The sequence below is a fragment of the Larus michahellis genome, chromosome 18 (assembly GCF_964199755.1).
Source record: "Larus michahellis chromosome 18, bLarMic1.1, whole genome shotgun sequence".
Taxonomy (NCBI): Eukaryota; Metazoa; Chordata; class Aves; order Charadriiformes; family Laridae; genus Larus; species Larus michahellis.
In genome coordinates this window covers 1,278,639-1,294,544 of record NC_133913.1, presented here as the reverse complement: position 1 = coordinate 1,294,544, position 15,906 = coordinate 1,278,639, and the positions used below count along the sequence as shown (strand labels likewise).

General features: G+C 64.7%; 1 protein-coding gene across 3 annotated transcripts; it reads left to right on the top strand.

Annotated features, from left to right (window-relative positions):
- Positions 1-352: 352 nt before the first annotated feature.
- On the top strand, positions 353-15,873 carry GPR179 (G protein-coupled receptor 179). Of its 3 annotated transcripts, XM_074561910.1 has the most exons (11): positions 353-1,351; positions 2,220-2,328; positions 3,219-3,321; positions 3,494-3,702; positions 3,853-3,921; positions 4,331-4,440; positions 4,523-4,761; positions 5,227-5,365; positions 5,543-5,648; positions 5,742-5,888; positions 6,198-15,873. In XM_074561910.1, the coding sequence occupies exons 1-11, from the start codon at positions 510-512 to the stop codon at positions 12,870-12,872; spliced, it is 8,748 nt and encodes a 2,915-aa protein (XP_074418011.1). In that variant the 5' UTR covers positions 353-509; the 3' UTR covers positions 12,873-15,873. The 3 variants fall into 3 exon arrangements, with proteins under 3 accessions (XP_074418011.1, XP_074418012.1, XP_074418014.1); XM_074561911.1 differs by lacking the exon at positions 3,219-3,321 and having other exon boundaries at positions 1,047-1,351; positions 4,557-4,761; XM_074561913.1 differs by lacking the exons at positions 353-1,351; positions 2,220-2,328 and having other exon boundaries at positions 3,231-3,321; positions 4,557-4,761.
- The last annotated feature ends 33 nt before the right edge of the window (positions 15,874-15,906 follow it).

Below are 15,906 nucleotides of genomic sequence, written 5' to 3'. Positions count from 1 at the left end.
TTTCCCCCCCCGTGGCCGGGGGGGGATGGGCACTGTGGGATTGAAGCCCCGGACCATACGGGGAACCAGCAGGCGACCTTCTTTCCCCCCCCTCCGCGGCTGCCGAGGGGGCCGCGGGGAGGGGGATGCCGGGAGGAAAATTCCCGGCCCCGTTGCCATGGCTTCCCATCAGGATGCGCTTGCATCATGGGCAGCCTGAGGGGGCCGGGGTGCGGGGGTCCCCACGGGGCTCAGGGCGGGGGGCTCCCCGGCAGCGTCGCCTGCGTGAGCGGGAGCGCGGGGGCGGGCGGGGGGGGCTCCAGGCGGGCAGCGCCAGCAGATGAACACGTTTTGGAGCCGGTGACGTCTGCTCCGGCATCGCCGAGGGAGGAAAACAGGCGGCAGAGCCTGAGTCCGGCCCCAGGGAGCAGAGCAGGCTCCCGGCCGGCTCGGGCATCGTGCCCACCATGCCGCCCCCGGGCTGGCCAGCGGGGCCACAGGGGGCCGGGGGGCTCCGCTGAGCCCCAGCCATGGGGCCGTGGTGGTGGCCGCTGCTCTGGTGCTTTTTCACGGCACTGGTCCACGGCACCATCCTCGTGGGGGGCCAGCGCTCACTGGAGAGAACCCCCCGGCCAGCAGGATGGTCCCCGTCCCCGTCATCCTCATGGTCACCCACCCCGGAGCCGGGAGCGTCAGGGGACCCCGAGGGCTCGGCGGCGGCGCTGGCTTTCCTGCAGACGGGCGATGCGCAACGACTGGCCCGGGTCAACTGCAGCCGGGGTGTCGCGGCGGGGGCAGCTGGCCCCAGCCCCCCCCCGGCGCTGCGTGCCGCCCTGCGTGCCGCCCCCGAGGCGCTGGCCCACGCCGCCAACTTCCTCAACATGCTCTTCCAGACCAACGACATCCGCGAGGCCAGCGTGGCCGAGGACGTGGAGTGGTACCAGGCGCTGGTCCGCAGCCTGGCGGAGGGGCACCCGTGGGTGCGGCGGGCGGTGCTGGCCCTCGACGCCCACCCGCTGGCCGCCAAGCCCCGGCTGATGCTGCAGGCCACCAAGGGGGACGGCGAGATCCTGCTGCAGGACGTCTCCGCCGCCGCCCCCAGCCTCGGCAACCTCAGCTGGGACAACGACTGGTTCAACGCCCTCAAGTCCCAGCGGACCCCCCTCCTCCGCAAGCGCCTGCTCAGCAATGACCTGCGCAGCATGGAGACCCCCAAGTGGCAGCGGGGGGACAGCTACGTGGGGGAGCCGGGCCACGTGCGGTGGTCCCCACCGTTCCTGGAGTGCCGGGACGGCAGGTTCCTGCCCGCCTGGGCGGTCACGCTCTCCTCCGCCTTCTACGGGCTCAAGCCGGACCTCAGCCCCGAGTTCAAGTGAGTGGTACCCGGAGGGGCTGGGGGGTGTAAAGGGTGCTGGGAGTGGTGTAAAGGGGGCTGCTGGGTGCCCCATGTGCCTGCTGGGGGGTGCGGCTGGAGGCATCACCCGGTGGTGCAGGTGTGCGTGTGTCCCCCCCGTGTGTATGCCTGGGCGTGCGTGTGCGTGGGTATTTGCACGTCCACAGACGCGGAGCTGCTCCCAGTGCCCCCTCGGTCATCCCCGGGCTGCCACCCCGGGCTGCCACCCCCAGGCCCCCCCACCATGGCCATGCTGGGGGTGGGTGAGCCGGGCTGGGGCCCGTCCTGGGAGCTGGGGGGTGTCCCCAGGCTGGTGGGTCCCTACCACCAGGTCCCCTGGCACCCCCTGAGCAAGGAGCCACAGTGGGAGGCACTGGGGAGGGAAGGGGGCAGGGGACTTTAATCCCAGAGAGGGAACATGGCCCCGTTTCCAAAGGGGACACCCTGTCCCCCTCGGAGCACCCAGGGAGGAGGGTCTGTCCCCCAGGGCGAGGGGCGACATGCAGGGGCCACCCCAGCAGCTCCTCGTTCCCATTCGGTTGCATTAAAGCCCGTCTTGAGAGGCAGAATTCACCCCCAGGAGCTGCTGCCCCCGTCCCTGTCCCTGTCCCCGTCCCTGCCCCAGCTCCAGCCTCTCCCAGACACGGCTCCGAGGGGGGACATCCCTGGCTGGGGTCTGGGGACATTGCTGACACCTCGTATTGTCCCACTCGTCCATACGCCGGCACCCCTGTGGCTGCCTGTCCCCGCGGCAGCGGTGGGGCACGGCCACGCTGGGTGGGGGGCACAGGGTGGGCATGGAGACACCCTGCGCGACCCCTGGGGCCGACCCCGTCCCTCTGCGCAGGGGCGTCGTGCGGGTGGACATCGAGCTGCGGGATGTGGCCATCGACCAGTGCGCCAGCGGGCCGGGCTGGTTCGCGGACACGCACCGCTGCGACCTCAACAGCACCCAGGTACCGGCCACCGGCACCACGCACCCTGCGCAGGGCTGGGGGGTCCCCTGCCCCGAACCGTCCCCGTCCCCCCAGCCAGGCTGTCCCTGCCGCCCGTCCCTCCCTCCGGGCTGAGTTTTATCCTCTCCCGGCCGATCCATCTGCTTCGTTCAGCTGCTCTCGGCGCAGGGTTTATTGTGCAAATCTCCCTTCCCTGCTGCCAGCAGCAGCGTGTGACCTGGCCAGTCCCTGCCCGGGCACCGCGGGGACAACCGGGCTCCGGGGGCTGGCAGCCGCTGGGCGAATGACCCCGAGCAGCAGCCCCCGATCCCCTCCGGCGGTGCCCACCCGAGCGAGCCGGTGATGCCCGAGCGTGTTTCGGGGCTCGACACAACCCGCAGCGTCCCCGAGGAGGGCAAACCCCGCAGCCCCCCAGCCCAGTGCAGGTCGGGGTCCCTGCCCGAAGGCAAAAAGCCGTCCCCAAGTGGGAAAGGTGTCACCAGCTTCTCTTCCCTGCCAGCACCCCGCGGGCGATGCCCTCCGGAGGGACGGGCTCTGCTGCCGGGCATCTCTCCAGGAAACAACAATACCCAGAAAAACGGCCATGGGCGGGATGGGGCCGCGGGGGATTAGGGAGCGGTGCCCCGGCTGCCGTCACGGCCGGGCGGGATTAGCGCGCTCTGCTGCATTAGGTGTCCATTTAGGTTTTAGGGGGGGATTTGGGGGCCAAGCTTTGGCTTTTAATTCTTAAATGTTTAACCACTGATTCCTCCCGGGCGTGGGGGAGGATGGTGTGGGGCTGGGCACCCGGGGGCTGCCGGAGCCCCCGGTGCCGGGGGGGATGTGGGGTGAGGGGAAGGATTTGGGGTGCAGGAGGAGCCCCTCCGTGTGTCTCAGCCTGTCTCCTTCAGTGTGTCCCCCAGGAGAGCCACGGCTTTGTCCTCGGGAGGTACCTGTGCCGGTGTAAGCCGGGCTTTTACGGGGCCGGCGGAGTGGCCAGCGGTGCCCGGGCAGGTGGGTGCCATGCCCAGCCCCGGGGTGCCCCGTTTCACCCAGTGGCACGTGGCTACAGCGCTGGGGCGCGGGGCTGGGGGGGCTTTGGGAAGCCGGAGCACGTGCCCTGGCAGGGAAAGTGCCACCAAGCCCGGGACGTGGTGGCCTCACCGGGCCATCGCTCTGTCCCCAGGCGCGGCGGGGAGCGCGGCGGGGGCGGACGGCGGGTCCCGGCTGGGATGCCAGCCCTGCCGCCGGGGATGCGCCACCTGCGAGGACGACGCGCCCTGCCTCATCCAGGAGGACCGGGCGCTGCGGGCGGCCGTCCTCTCCTGCCAGGCCTGCTGCATGCTGGCCGTCTTCCTCAGCATGCTGGTCTCCTACCACTTCCGACAGAGCAAGGCAAGGCGTCCCCGCGCCTCCCCCCCTGCCCTGCTCCCCTCCTCCCCTACACCCCACAGGCTCGGGGGGGGTCTCCCTGCCCCTGTTCCAGCCCCCCCCCCCCCCCCAGCCGTGGCTCCCGGCTGCGCCCTCACGCCTCTGTCCCCGCAGAGGATCCGGGTGTCGGGAGTCGTCCTGCTGGAGACCATCCTCTTCGGGTCCCTTCTCCTCTACTTCCCCGTGAGTATCCAGCCCTCCCCGGGGCCAAAAACCTCCGGCCTGGGGTTGAAGAGCGTTTGCAGCCTGGCCGGCTGCCCCCCCAGCGAGGGCACCGAGCTGGCCCTGTGCAGGGCACGGGCACAACTCCGCCTAATTGTGAATTTTGCCGGCGCGGCCCCCGGCGGCTGCGGTATAAACCTTCTCGGGAAACCAAATCCCTTTTCTCCCGCTGGCGATGGGAATTAATCCCTGCCCAAATCCCTTCTCCCTCCCGCCAGAGCTGTGGCGGGGGCTGCAGAGCCAAGGGGGAAGGGTGGCAGCGGGGCTGGCTGGGGGCAGGTGGCGTCCGAGTCTCCGGCGTTCGCTGCCCCCCCCCGGCAGGCGGGATCCGGCCCCATGCACCCCCCGCCCCCTCTCTCCCCCGCCCCAGGTCTTCATCCTCTACTTCAAGCCGAGCATCTTCCGCTGCATCGTCCTGCGCTGGGTCCGCATGCTGGGCTTCGCCATCGTCTACGGCACCATCACCCTCAAGCTGTACAGGTAGCCGGGGCAGGGGGGGCTGGCTGCCTGGGACCCCCCGTGGCGGGGACGGGCTGGGGGCTCACCCCTCCGCGCCTCGCAGGGTGCTGAAGGTGTTCCTGTCCCACACGGCCCAGCGGGCGCCGTACGTCTCGAGTGGGCAGGTGCTGAAGATGCTGGGGCTCATCCTGCTCCTGGTGCTGTGGTTCCTGGCGGCCTGGACCGTCGGGATGCTGGAGAACGTCGAGAAGAACATCCCGCTGGTGATCCGCACCCAGACCGCCCGCGGGCTCCACTTCTACATCTGCGGCCACGACCGCTGGGACTACATGATGGTGATCGGTGAGACCAGCCCCCGGGGTGTGCCAGGGGGTCCCCCCAGCCCCAGGACCCCATCTCGTAAATGTGGCACGTGGGGTTTGAATTTCCTTCTCCATTTAATCTGCCTGGAGCCTGCAGGCAGGGCTGGGGCACCCGAGCTGCCTCCTGCCCTCTCTCTCTGAGCATCCCCAGGACTTGCCACGGCGCTGGGTAAATCCCCCGGCGCAGGCGGTGAGTCCCGGTGGCCTTTGGGTGAGCTGTGCCAGAGGATGCTCCGCACTGGACCCGGCTCCGGCCATGGCACATGCCAACGGCAGCTGGGCTGAACGCGTTGGGCTGGATGCGGCCCAGCGCAGGGAGGTGCCGGTGGGCGGCAGCACCCACCCCGCAGCTCGGCACCCATCGGTGCTGCCCGGGAAATGATGCTGAGAGCAGCAGGGTGATGGGTGGGGGGGCTCAGCATCGCTCCCCGTCTCCCTCCCGCAGCCGAAATGCTGTTCCTGCTGTGGGGCAGCTTCCTGTGCTACGCCACGCGCGCCGTGCCCTCCGCCTTCCATGAGCCCCGCTACATGGGCATCGCGCTCCACAACGAGCTCATGATCTCGGCCGCCTTCCACGTCGTCAGGTAGGACACGGGGGCTGGGAACCGAGATCCCTGTCGCCGGCCATGCGGAGGAACCGGCGGCAAATCCCCAGTCCCACGTGTGTTCCCGGGCAGGGTGGAGGGTGCGGGGACTGGAGGTGGGGAGGGGGCCGCGGGCGCCTTGGCGGGACCCTGCGCTGCCCTCCTCGCCCCTTCCAGGTTCATCATGGTCCCCTCGCTGCACCCCGACTGGACCCTGCTGCTCTTCTTCGCTCACACCCACGGCACCATCACCATGACCCTGGCGCTGCTCTTCATCCCCAAGGTAACGCTCGGCCCGGGGCCGCGGGGAGACGGGAGCTGGGCTTCCCCGGCGTTTCGGGGACCCCTCGGCAAGCTCGCCCCTCGCCACCCCCAGTTCCTGCACGCCGGCTCGCCGCTGCGGGAGGAGATCGCGGCCGAGGTCTACGAGGACGAGCTGGACATGCGGCGCTCGGGCTCCTGCCTGAACAGCAGCATCGCGTCCGCCTGGAGCGAGCACAGTCTCGACCCCGATGACATTCGGGTGGGTGGCACACTCAGGACCTTCTTTTGACGCTAGCTATGCAGCCCCGCGCAGAGTAAGAGGTGCCTTTTGCGATCTTTCTCCTGATGCAAAGCAGAGTCGGGGGCGGGGTGGGGGGAGAAGGGGGTGCGGGGGGAGCCGCCACCGGCGGGGAAACCTGCTGCGTCCCCTGGGTCAGAGGGACGGGCAGCGCGGGGGACTGGGGACGTGGGGACTGGGGGCTTTGCGGGGTCTTCCACCCGCGGCCCCATCGTCCGTGCTCTCCTCTCTCCCCTCTCTCTGCCGCGTCCCCCCGCCCGCGGCGCGCAGGAGGAGCTGAAGAAGCTTTACCGGCAGCTGGAGGTGCACAAGACGCGGAGGATGGCAGCCAACAACCCCCACCTCCCCAAGAAACGCAGCTCCCGCCGCAGCCTGGGCCGCTCCATCGTGCGCCGTGTCACCGAGCTGCCCGAGGCGGTGACACGCCGCAGCAGCGGGGAGCGGGCGGGCACCCCGGCACGCCGCAGCTCCTCGGCCAAGCTGCTCCCCGACGCCGGCGGCGCCAGCCTGCGGACGCGGGATGAGGGTTCCCGGCGCCGCGCCGCAGCCCTGCGCAGGTCCCGCAGCACCGAGGGTCCCGCGCGGGAGCCCCCGGGAGGCTCGCCCGCCCCCGGGTCCCCCTCACCGGGGAGGAAGACAATGGCCACCACGGCCTCGGAGCACTCCGACAGCGAGTCCCTCGACGCCGCCCCGCTCGTGTGCAAGTCGGCCAGTGCCCACAACCTGGGGGGCCACGGGCAGCCCCCCCCGCCCCGCGCAGCCCCCTTGCTGAAGTCGCTCAGCGTGGTGGCCGGGTCTCGGGAGGAGGCCCTGCTCGCCGCCAGCCGAGCTGCACGGGAGAAGTGTCACGCCAAGCAGCACCCCCCGGCCCCATCCTCGGAGCCCCCCAGAGGAGCCGGGGAGCCCCAAAGCCCCAGTGCGGCTGATGCCACCCCGCCAGCCGGCTCCAGCCCCGCCGAGGGGTGGCCCCAGGAGGACGTGTCCCCCCCAGGCGATGGCAAGGTGCAGAAACGCGTCACCTACGCCCCCATCAAGAGCATCAGTGTCGACAGCTCCCACCCCCCGGGACGGGTGCGGGTGGCAGTGAGGAGGACCCCACCGCCGCCCCCCATCCGGTACCAGAGCCTGGTGCGGCGTGCCACCCCGGCCGGGGACAGCCCAGAGCCAGCACAGCCTCCTACGGACCCCCCGGCACGGGCAGCAGAGCCAGAGGGGACACAGGAGGGGACACAGGAGGGGACACAGGAGGGGACACAGGAGGGGACACAGGAGGGGACAGCCGAGGCAGAGCCGGGGCGCGTGTTCCCCCCGGCGGGGAAGGGCAGGCTGCTGACTGCTGCCTCCATCCCGGCGCAGGTCTGTCCCTGGGAGTTGATCCAGGACGAGATCCTGAGCCAGAAGCAGAAAGCCACCGAAGCAGCAAAGTCGGGGACCCCTGGTGACGCAGCAGCCACCCCCCTCAGCCTCAAGCCGCCCCCCCAGAGGACCTCCCTCCGGGGCCTGGGACTCGCCATCAAAGCTTTCAACCGCTCCAAGGGGAAAAGCACCCTGAAGGGGAAGCGAGAGAGCGAGGGGAGCCTCAGGAAGAGGGGGGGCAGCAGGAGGGAGAGGCCCAGCCTGGCAGAGACATCAGCCATGTCCCTCGGGGCCATCGGCCGAGACCCCGCCGCCAAAAGCCCTGAATGGAGCAGGCAGAGACCGGGCAGCGAGCCCACCGCCCGCCCATGGCAGGGGGGGACAGTCCCCTGCCAGCACAACAACAACTCCGGCACCGCCTGGGGAGCCGCGGGCTGGGGGGACGGCAGGGAAGAGGCAGAAGGACAGTGGGACAGCCCAGCCCCGGGGACAGGCAACTCTGAGACACTGGGAGAGGAGCCCAGGGCTCCCCAGGGGGACGTGGACGCTGGTGGCGGGTCTGGGGTGCGTGAGATCCCACCCAGTGTTGGCCACCGAGAAGGAGCTGAACATCCCCATGAAACCCCAGCGGTGGCCAGCAGCAGGACAGCACAGATACGTCCCCAGCGAGGGGACGAGGGTCCTGTGGCAGAGCCAGGGAAGGATGCTCCTGCCGTGGAGCCGGGGCAGGATGCTCCTGCGGCCATCGTGAGGCTGATGGCACCGACGGAAGGGGCGGCGGGGCTGGCTGAAGGACTCGAGGTGGGCAGCAGACCCAACCGACCCCAGGACCACGCGGAGGTGCAGCAGCCAAGTCCAAAACCCATCGCAGGCAGCCCCCGCCCGTCCACCGCCGGCGTGCAGAGAGCGGCTGCCGAGAGGCTGGGGGCTGAGGTTTGTCCCCAGGGAGCCCTGCGTGTCCCAGCAGGAAAAGCAGCCTTATTGCGCCAGGAGGCGGTCACCCCCCAGGAGGACGGGGGGGTCCCTCCGGGCAGGGAGAGCCCCGCCAAGGCGCTGGGGAAGGGGGGCAGCCGGCCCGCGCCCTCGAGGAGCGGGGACACCCAGAGGGTCCCTGCAAAGAGCCAGAGCGCAGAGGTGGTCCCGGCTGCGGCGGGGAAAGCCAGGAGCACGGCGGCAGAGGTCTGTCCTGGGGAAACTCGGGCAGATTCCAGGGTTAAGATAGAAGTTTGTCCCTGGGAGGAGAGTGGGAGCGAGCGCTGGGGGCCAGGCAGAGCGCCGGGGAAGGGCGGCAGCGAGGGGGATGGTGGCCACCCTGGCGAAGAGCCGGGCACGGAGAAACCACCAGCAAAAACCCCAGAGCTGCCCAAAGCGGCTTCGGAGAGAGCGGGCAGCGCGGAGGGCAGGACGGCCGAGGTTTGTCCGTGGGAGAGCGGGGAAGGGGGAAGGAACGTCAGAGCAGAGATCTGCCCCTGGGACGCGGAGGGGGCTGCGCCGGAGCGAGAGGGGGAGGAAGGGGAGAGGAGGCGGCTGGGCAAGTGGGTCAGGAGCATCAGACCAAAATCCCTGGGTTTGCTGAGAGCGCAGGAGAGCGGGAGCGGCCCGCAAGCGCCCGGCCGGCCCTGGGGCAGCACCGGCAGCGAGGGACCCCCACCGAAACCCGCTCCCAGAAGCTCCGAGCTGCCAGAAGTGGCCTCGAGGAGCCAGACGAGCCCACGGGCTTCAGTTTGTCCCTGGGAAGTGGCTGGAGCCGACAGCGGTGTGGACGTTTGCCCTTGGGAAAGGGGAACAGCCTTGTCCGATGCAGGAAAATTAGCCGATGGTGACGTTTCCCAAGTGAAAAATGGGATTCCCCCACAGAGAGCAGCCCCGAGGGGCACCAGAGACGCGGCCCCGGCTGCAGACATGGGGAGCGACCAGCGAGGATCCCCCAGCCCCGGGGAAGGTGCAGAGCAGCCCGGCATCGGGCTCCTAGCAAAACACCCAGCTCTGCCCAAAACGTCGCCCAAGCAAGCAGGAACCAGCAATAGCAGAAAGGCCAACGTCTGTCCGTGGGAAGAGGAGGATGAGCCGCTTCCTAAAACAGAAATCTGCCCTTGGGAAGAGCCTGCAGCTCCATCGGGAAAGGAGAGACCAAGGCAGGACACGCGTGGGACTTCCAAAGGGGAAAACAAACCAGGACTGGGAGAACTTGAAGACATCAAAGCAAAGCTGGCAGAGGCGGGTGGCCGTCGACCTGAGCGCAGGGACAGCAGGATCTTGGCAAAGTTCGTTAGGAAAAGCCTGGACCGTTCAAAAGCAGAGTTCAAGAAATCCCAGAGCACGGAGAGCATCAAGGAGGAGGTCTGTCCCTGGGAGAGCCTGGGCATGGAGCAGCCACCAAAGAAGCCCCGCGCCAGGAGCCCGGCGCTGCCCAAATCGCCCTCAAAGAAATCCCAGAGTGTGGAGAGCCTGAAGGCGGAGGTCTGTCCTTGGGAGAGTCAGGAGCTGGAATCCACCGATAAAGCAGAAATCTGCCCCTGGGAGGTGGCTGCTCCACCACCAGGTAAAGAGAAATCAAGGCAGGACAAAGATGGTCCATTCGCGGTGAGCAAAGGCCCTTCTAAAAGTCAAGTTGCCCACAAAGAGATTGGAGAGAGCACATCTGGAGATAAGGAGAAATCAAGGGGAGACCGTGAGTCCATCTGCCCCTGGGAGAGCACAGACACAGAGGGCACCTCCACGGGGTACGGCACGAGGAGCCCAGAGCCGCTGAAAGGCACCACTAAGAAGTTGGAGAGCATGGGGAGCACAAAGGCGGAGGTCTGTCCTTGGGAGAGTCAGGAGCTGGAATCCACCGATAAAGCAGAAATCTGTCCCTGGGAGGCAGCGGCACCTCCCGGCCACCAACCAAAGGCAAAGCAGGGTCCAGCGGGGGTTTCGAAGGGGGAGAAGCGCATCACGCGCCAGGCAGCATTAGCCAGCCCGGTGAGATGCCTGGAGCAGGGCAGCAGCGGGCAAGAGGCCATCTGTCCTTGGGAGAGCCTGGGCACGGAGCAGCCACGAGAGAAGCCCCGCGCCAGGAGCCCAGCGCTGCCCAAATCGCCCTCAAAGAAATCCCAGAGTGTGGAGAGCCTGAAGGCTGAGGTCTGTCCCTGGGAGAGTCAGGAGCTGGAATCCACTGATAAAGCAGAAATCTGCCCCTGGGAGGCGGCTGCTCCACCACCAGGTAAGAAGAAATCAAGGCAGGACAAAGACGGTCCATTCGTGGTGAGCAAAGGCCCTTCTAAAAGTCAAGTTGCCCACAAAGAGATTGGAGAGAGCACATCTGGAGATAAGGAGAAATCAAGGGGAGACCGTGAGTCCGTCTGCCCCTGGGAGAGCACAGACACGGAGGGCACCTCCACGGGGTACGGCACGAGGAGCCCAGAGCCGCTGAAAGGCACCACTAAGAAGTCGGAGAGCACGGGGAGCACAAAGGCGGAGGTCTGTCCTTGGGAGAGTCAGGAGCTGGAATCCACCGATAAAGCAGAAATCTGTCCGTGGGAGGCGGCTGCTCCACCACCCGGTAAAGAGAAATCAAGACAGCACAAAGATGGTTGGTCCATGGGGAGCAGGAGCCCTTCTACAGGTCAAGGCCTCCACAAAGAGATTGGAGAGAGCACATCTGGAGATAAGGAGAAATCAAGGGGAGACCGTGAGTCCATCTGCCCCTGGGAGAGCACAGACACGGAGGGCACCTCCACAGGGTACGGCAAAAAGAGCGCGGAACTGCTGAAAGGCACCACTAAGAAGTCGGAGAGCACGGAGAGAACGAAGGCTGAGGTCTGTCCTTGGGAGAGTCAGGAGCTGGAATCCACCGATAAAGCAGAAATCTGCCCCTGGGAGGCGGCTGCTCCACCACCCGGTAAAGAGAAATCAAGACAGGACAAAGATGGTCCATTCGCGGTGAGCAAAGGCCCTTCTAAAAGTCAAGTTGCCCACAAAGAGATTGGAGAGAGCACATCTGGAGATAAGGAGAAATCAAGGGGAGACCGTGAGTCCATCTGCCCCTGGGAGAGCACAGACACGGAGGGCACCTCCACAGGGTACGGCAAAAAGAGCGCGGAACTGCTGAAAGGCACCACTAAGAAGTCGGAGAGCACGGAGAGAACGAAGGCTGAGGTCTGTCCTTGGGAGAGTCAGGAGCTGGAATCCACCGATAAAGCAGAAATCTGCCCCTGGGAGGCGGCTGCTCCACCACCCGGTAAAGAGAAATCAAGACAGGACAAAGATGGTCCATTCGCGGTGAGCAAAGGCCCTTCTAAAAGTCAAGTTGCCCACAAAGAGATTGGAGAGAGCACATCTGGAGATAAGGCGAAATCAAGGGGAGACCGTGAGTCCGTCTGCCCCTGGGAGAGCACAGACACGGAGGGCACCTCCACGGGGTACAGAGCAAAGAGTCCAGAGCCACTGAAAGGCACCACAAAGAAATTGGAGAACACGGGGAGCACAAAGGCAGAGGTCTGTCCTTGGGAGAGTCAGGAGCTGGAATCCACTGATAAAGCAGAAATCTGTCCCTGGGAGGCGGCTGCTCCACCACCAGGTAAAGAGAAATCAAGACAGGACAAAGATGGTTGGTCCATGGGGAGCAGGAGCCCTTCTACAGGTCAAGGCCTCCACAAAGAGATTGGAGAGAGCACATCTGGAGATAAGGAGAAATCAAGGGGAGACCGTGAGTCCGTCTGCCCCTGGGAGAGCACAGACACAGAGGGCACCTCCACGGGGTACAGAGCAAAGAGTCCAGAGCCACTGAAAGGCACCACGAAGAAATCGGAGAGCACGGGGAGAACGAAGGCTGAGGTCTGTCCTTGGGAGAGCCTGGGCACGGAGGAGCCACCAGAGAAGCCCCGCGCCAGGAGCCCAGCGCTGCCCAAATCACCTTCAAAGAAATCCCAGAGCGTGGAGAGCCTGAAGGCGGAGGTCTGTCCTTGGGAGAGTCAGGAGCTGGAATCCACCGATAAAGCAGAAATCTGTCCCTGGGAGGGTCTGGGCACGGAGGAGCCCACCCTGAAAACCGCAATGGGGAAAGAGCCATCCAAGAAATCTGAGAGCACAGAGAGCAGGAAATCTGATATTTGCCCCTGGGAAGCAGCAGAGCCCGCTGGCTCGGAGAAGGAAACCTTCAAACCAGGCGCGCACCCACGGGGAGCTGACAGAGCATCCCCCCCAGTGACGGGAACGTCACAGCCAGCAGCAGGAGCCAGCGCCGTGTCTCCAACAGCCCTGCTGAAACAATTCAAGGGCAGATCCATCGGCACGGCTGAGCACAAGCCCCTGTGCCGCATCCAGCCTGGCATCCAGCCCCCCCGCACACCCAGGGCAGAGCGGGGAGTGAGCTCGGCTCCCGCAGGCGACAGCAGCCCCAGCCTGGGCAGTAGCATAGCCGAGGTTTGTCCCTGGGAAGCAGAAGAGGCTCCATCTGCATCCGGCGAGACCAGCACCGACACGAGGAAGACCTCCGAGGTGTGTCCGTGGGAGGTGGAGAGCATGGACCTCCCACCCGACCCTCCGCAGGCAGGGCAGAGCCGAGGCGAGCCCCCAGGACAGAGACCGGGCTGCAAACCCGAGTGAAACCAAACCCGACCGTCTGCCCCTGGGACGAGGAGTAGCTCCCTCCATCCGTCTGGCTGCCAGTCGGGCGCAGACACGGCTGTCACCAACAGAAAGTCTTGAGCTGAAGGCTGCTGCCCACCTGGGGACAGAAACATCCACCAAAGCCAAGGGCACAGTCACGCTCCCAGCGGGCTCCAGTGGTGGCCATCAACCAGCCAGGCTGGGGGACCGGTGCGTCGAGGGGACAGTTAGCACATCCTGCCTTCATCGAAGCCCTTAAGCCAGGCGGTAGCCTGCCAACGTCACCCGCCGCTTACCCGCAGGTACCTGGCCCAGCGCAGGGTCCCCTTGGTCCAAGTGGGGCACCCAAACGCATTCAAACACCCGTGGCGCCAGCCTTGCTCGCTGCCACCGCCACGGCAGACACAAAGCTACAGCTCGCTAGCTAGAGACGCTCACCCGCAACCTCTCCAGCAGCGGAACGTCCTCCCGCCACACCGGGAGGGTTGTGCCTCTCGCACAGCGAGGCACGGCTTGCCCGGCACCCCGAAATCCGCAGCCTCAGCAAGCTGGATGCTGAAACAAGAGGAGAGTCAAACCAGCGACGACGCAACTGGGAGGAAAACAGCTTTCCAGAGCCCCTGCAGCCCAGCTGATCGCCCCCAGCGCTGCCGCCGCCGCCGCCAGTTTAAGCCAGGGGGTTCCTGTAGGCACCGCTCGGACCAGGCAGGTTCTGAAGCCTCTTCCCAGCCCAGCCCCACATTTTGCTTCCTTGACACAAAGTGATTTATTTTTAAACGTCCTCAGAAGTCACCGAGCCGCGGGACTTCCCCGCACGCCAAGCGAATCTTTCTGCTCCGTTTTGGCCCAGCGATGCCAGCCCAGCACTTCAGCACCGCGCTCTGGCAATGCCCACCACCACCTCTGTGCCATCGCTCCACCCGGGTGGGATAAAGCGACCTTCAGGCCACTCCACTGCTCTGCTTCCGAAACCTCCGCATCCCTGGAGGCCGAGGTGGGTATTCCCGCTGCTGACCTCCTCCCTGGCTCACTTCACAGCGCTGCCACACTTCTCGTTCTTGCAGCAACTCAGCTGTAAAGGGGTTTGTCTTAATGAACAATGCCACTGACTTTTCAAGCACTTTGTCGTTACTGGCTTCTTCTTCCCTCCTACCCTGTGTGCACGCGTGTACATTCACCAAACACACCCAGGGCTCACCTTCCCACCACAGGAGAGATTTTTCCATCAGCATTTCCACCGGCACTAGCAAGCCTTTGCTTTTACAGCCCGTCTGTAGAAGCGCCGGATGCCTTCTGTCATCCCACCTTTCGACTTCTCCCTGCATTCACAAGACCCACTCCTTTGGGGCAGAGATGCAAACACTCCTGTATGACAGGGGAGATGCTGAGACCATGGATCTACGACCTCCAGAGCACCAGACAGAGCTCCTGGCTTTGCCATTACTCCAGCCCTCCCACTCACAAAGGCACAAGGGACGGGACACGACCAGGCGCACGGAGAGAAGCCTCATGGTCAGGAAGGCAGCAGCTGGGAAACAGCAAATCGTCTCATCTCCCCAGGTTTGTCTCTCTGCCCCACGTAGATGGAAGCGAATAAAAACAGAGAGAGCAGAAGTGAAGGTTTCGGTTCTGCCCCTCATCTCCGCGCAAGGCTGGGGCTCAGGCCTCGTCCTGCCGTCCCTCTGTCGTTGACTTCCACCCTCCTTAGAAAGTGGCGTTGCTGTAGTGTGCTGCCTCTGGTCTTCAGCGCTGAACGTCAGACCATCATCCAATCGTGTAAGTAAGTGTACATACGGAAAATAAAGAGTATTATCTACAAAGTGCAGGCTTAGCGGCTGATTTATGGGGCGTGGGCAAGACACTACGTGTGCTCAAGGAAGAGGTCCAACAGAAAGCAGCGAGGCTGTACAGGAAACCCAGAACAGCAAGGGTTTAGTTGGAGGTTTGAATATTGGCAAAGGAGAGGGGGAGCCACACGCTGCCAGACTGGAGGGCAAGGCCATTTTCCCAGAAAAACCAGCCACTCCACCAGAAAACACGCTCTTTCCATTCAGGGCCCGAGCTGAAGAACCTTGTCTTAGGTCTTGGTTGAGGAGTCGCCTCCATACCCGCTTGTAATCTGCCGGAGTCCCAGCAGGCACAAAGCAGGCAGCTCACGCTCATGTATTTTAGCTCCTAGCCCAACTCGCGTATGCCGGAGCACCGAGTCTCTCCAGCTCGTGAATGAAGCGTAGGCAGAAGGCTCAATATAGTAGGTTCTTTCAGGAAAGGCAGACAGATTGTGACACCCCTCTCATTTCCAAAAAGATGAGAGGGATTCCATCGCTGGCTCCTCTCCTAAGAGCACGTAAAGATGATAGTCTGCCCTTTCAAAAGAACATCATCCACGAGAAACACGGAACAACTCTGCAAGCGTAAGGAGCCGTAACTCTTTCTCTGCATACAGATCTCTGCAAAAATCTCTTTCAAGGAAGAAAAAAAAACAAAAATGCACTTCAACTCTCACAAAGTCTGAAAACTGGCCGAGTTAAAAAGCAAGACGAGGTTTAAAAAGCTTCGATGTTTGATGACTACTGAATATTTTGCTCTGTGACTAGGAGTAAGTGGAACCTACCTGAGCAAAACAGAGTAAGAATAGATTAGCAGAGTGCGCTGGCTTAGTCGCAGCCACAGAAAAAGGTAACTAACCTCTGGGTAGGCGTTTCCCCAACCCACACAGCCTGCAGAACCAGGGGACCTGATGCGAATGTCCTCCCGTCCACAGGATGGTGCCAGCCACTCACTAACAACACCCCGTCGCCGAATTCACGTGTCCGTAACAAATGCACCAAAACCCACCAGCTGTGGGAAACGCAGCCTTTCAAGAAGGCACTGGCTGACACAAACGCCGACCTTGGGAGTTAACAAATTTTGTTAAATTATCAGTGCTGTGCTGCGGCCCCTTTGGGAAGGTTTGGCCACTAACAAGCACCCATTCAGCAGGAGTCCAAGCACAGCACCCACCCAGAGAATTTAAATTAAAGTGTGCTCG

Excerpts from the sequence above, each read along its gene's own strand:
- GPR179 (XM_074561910.1), top strand. The coding sequence starts at position 510 with ATGGGGCCGTGGTGGTGGCCGCTGCTCTGGTGCTTTTTCACGGCACTG. Across the intron at positions 3,322-3,493 it reads GGCCAGCGGTGCCCGGGCAG|GCGCGGCGGGGAGCGCGGCG; the intron begins GTGGGTGCCATG and ends CTCTGTCCCCAG. Across the intron at positions 4,762-5,226 it reads GGACTACATGATGGTGATCG|CCGAAATGCTGTTCCTGCTG; the intron begins GTGAGACCAGCC and ends TCCCTCCCGCAG.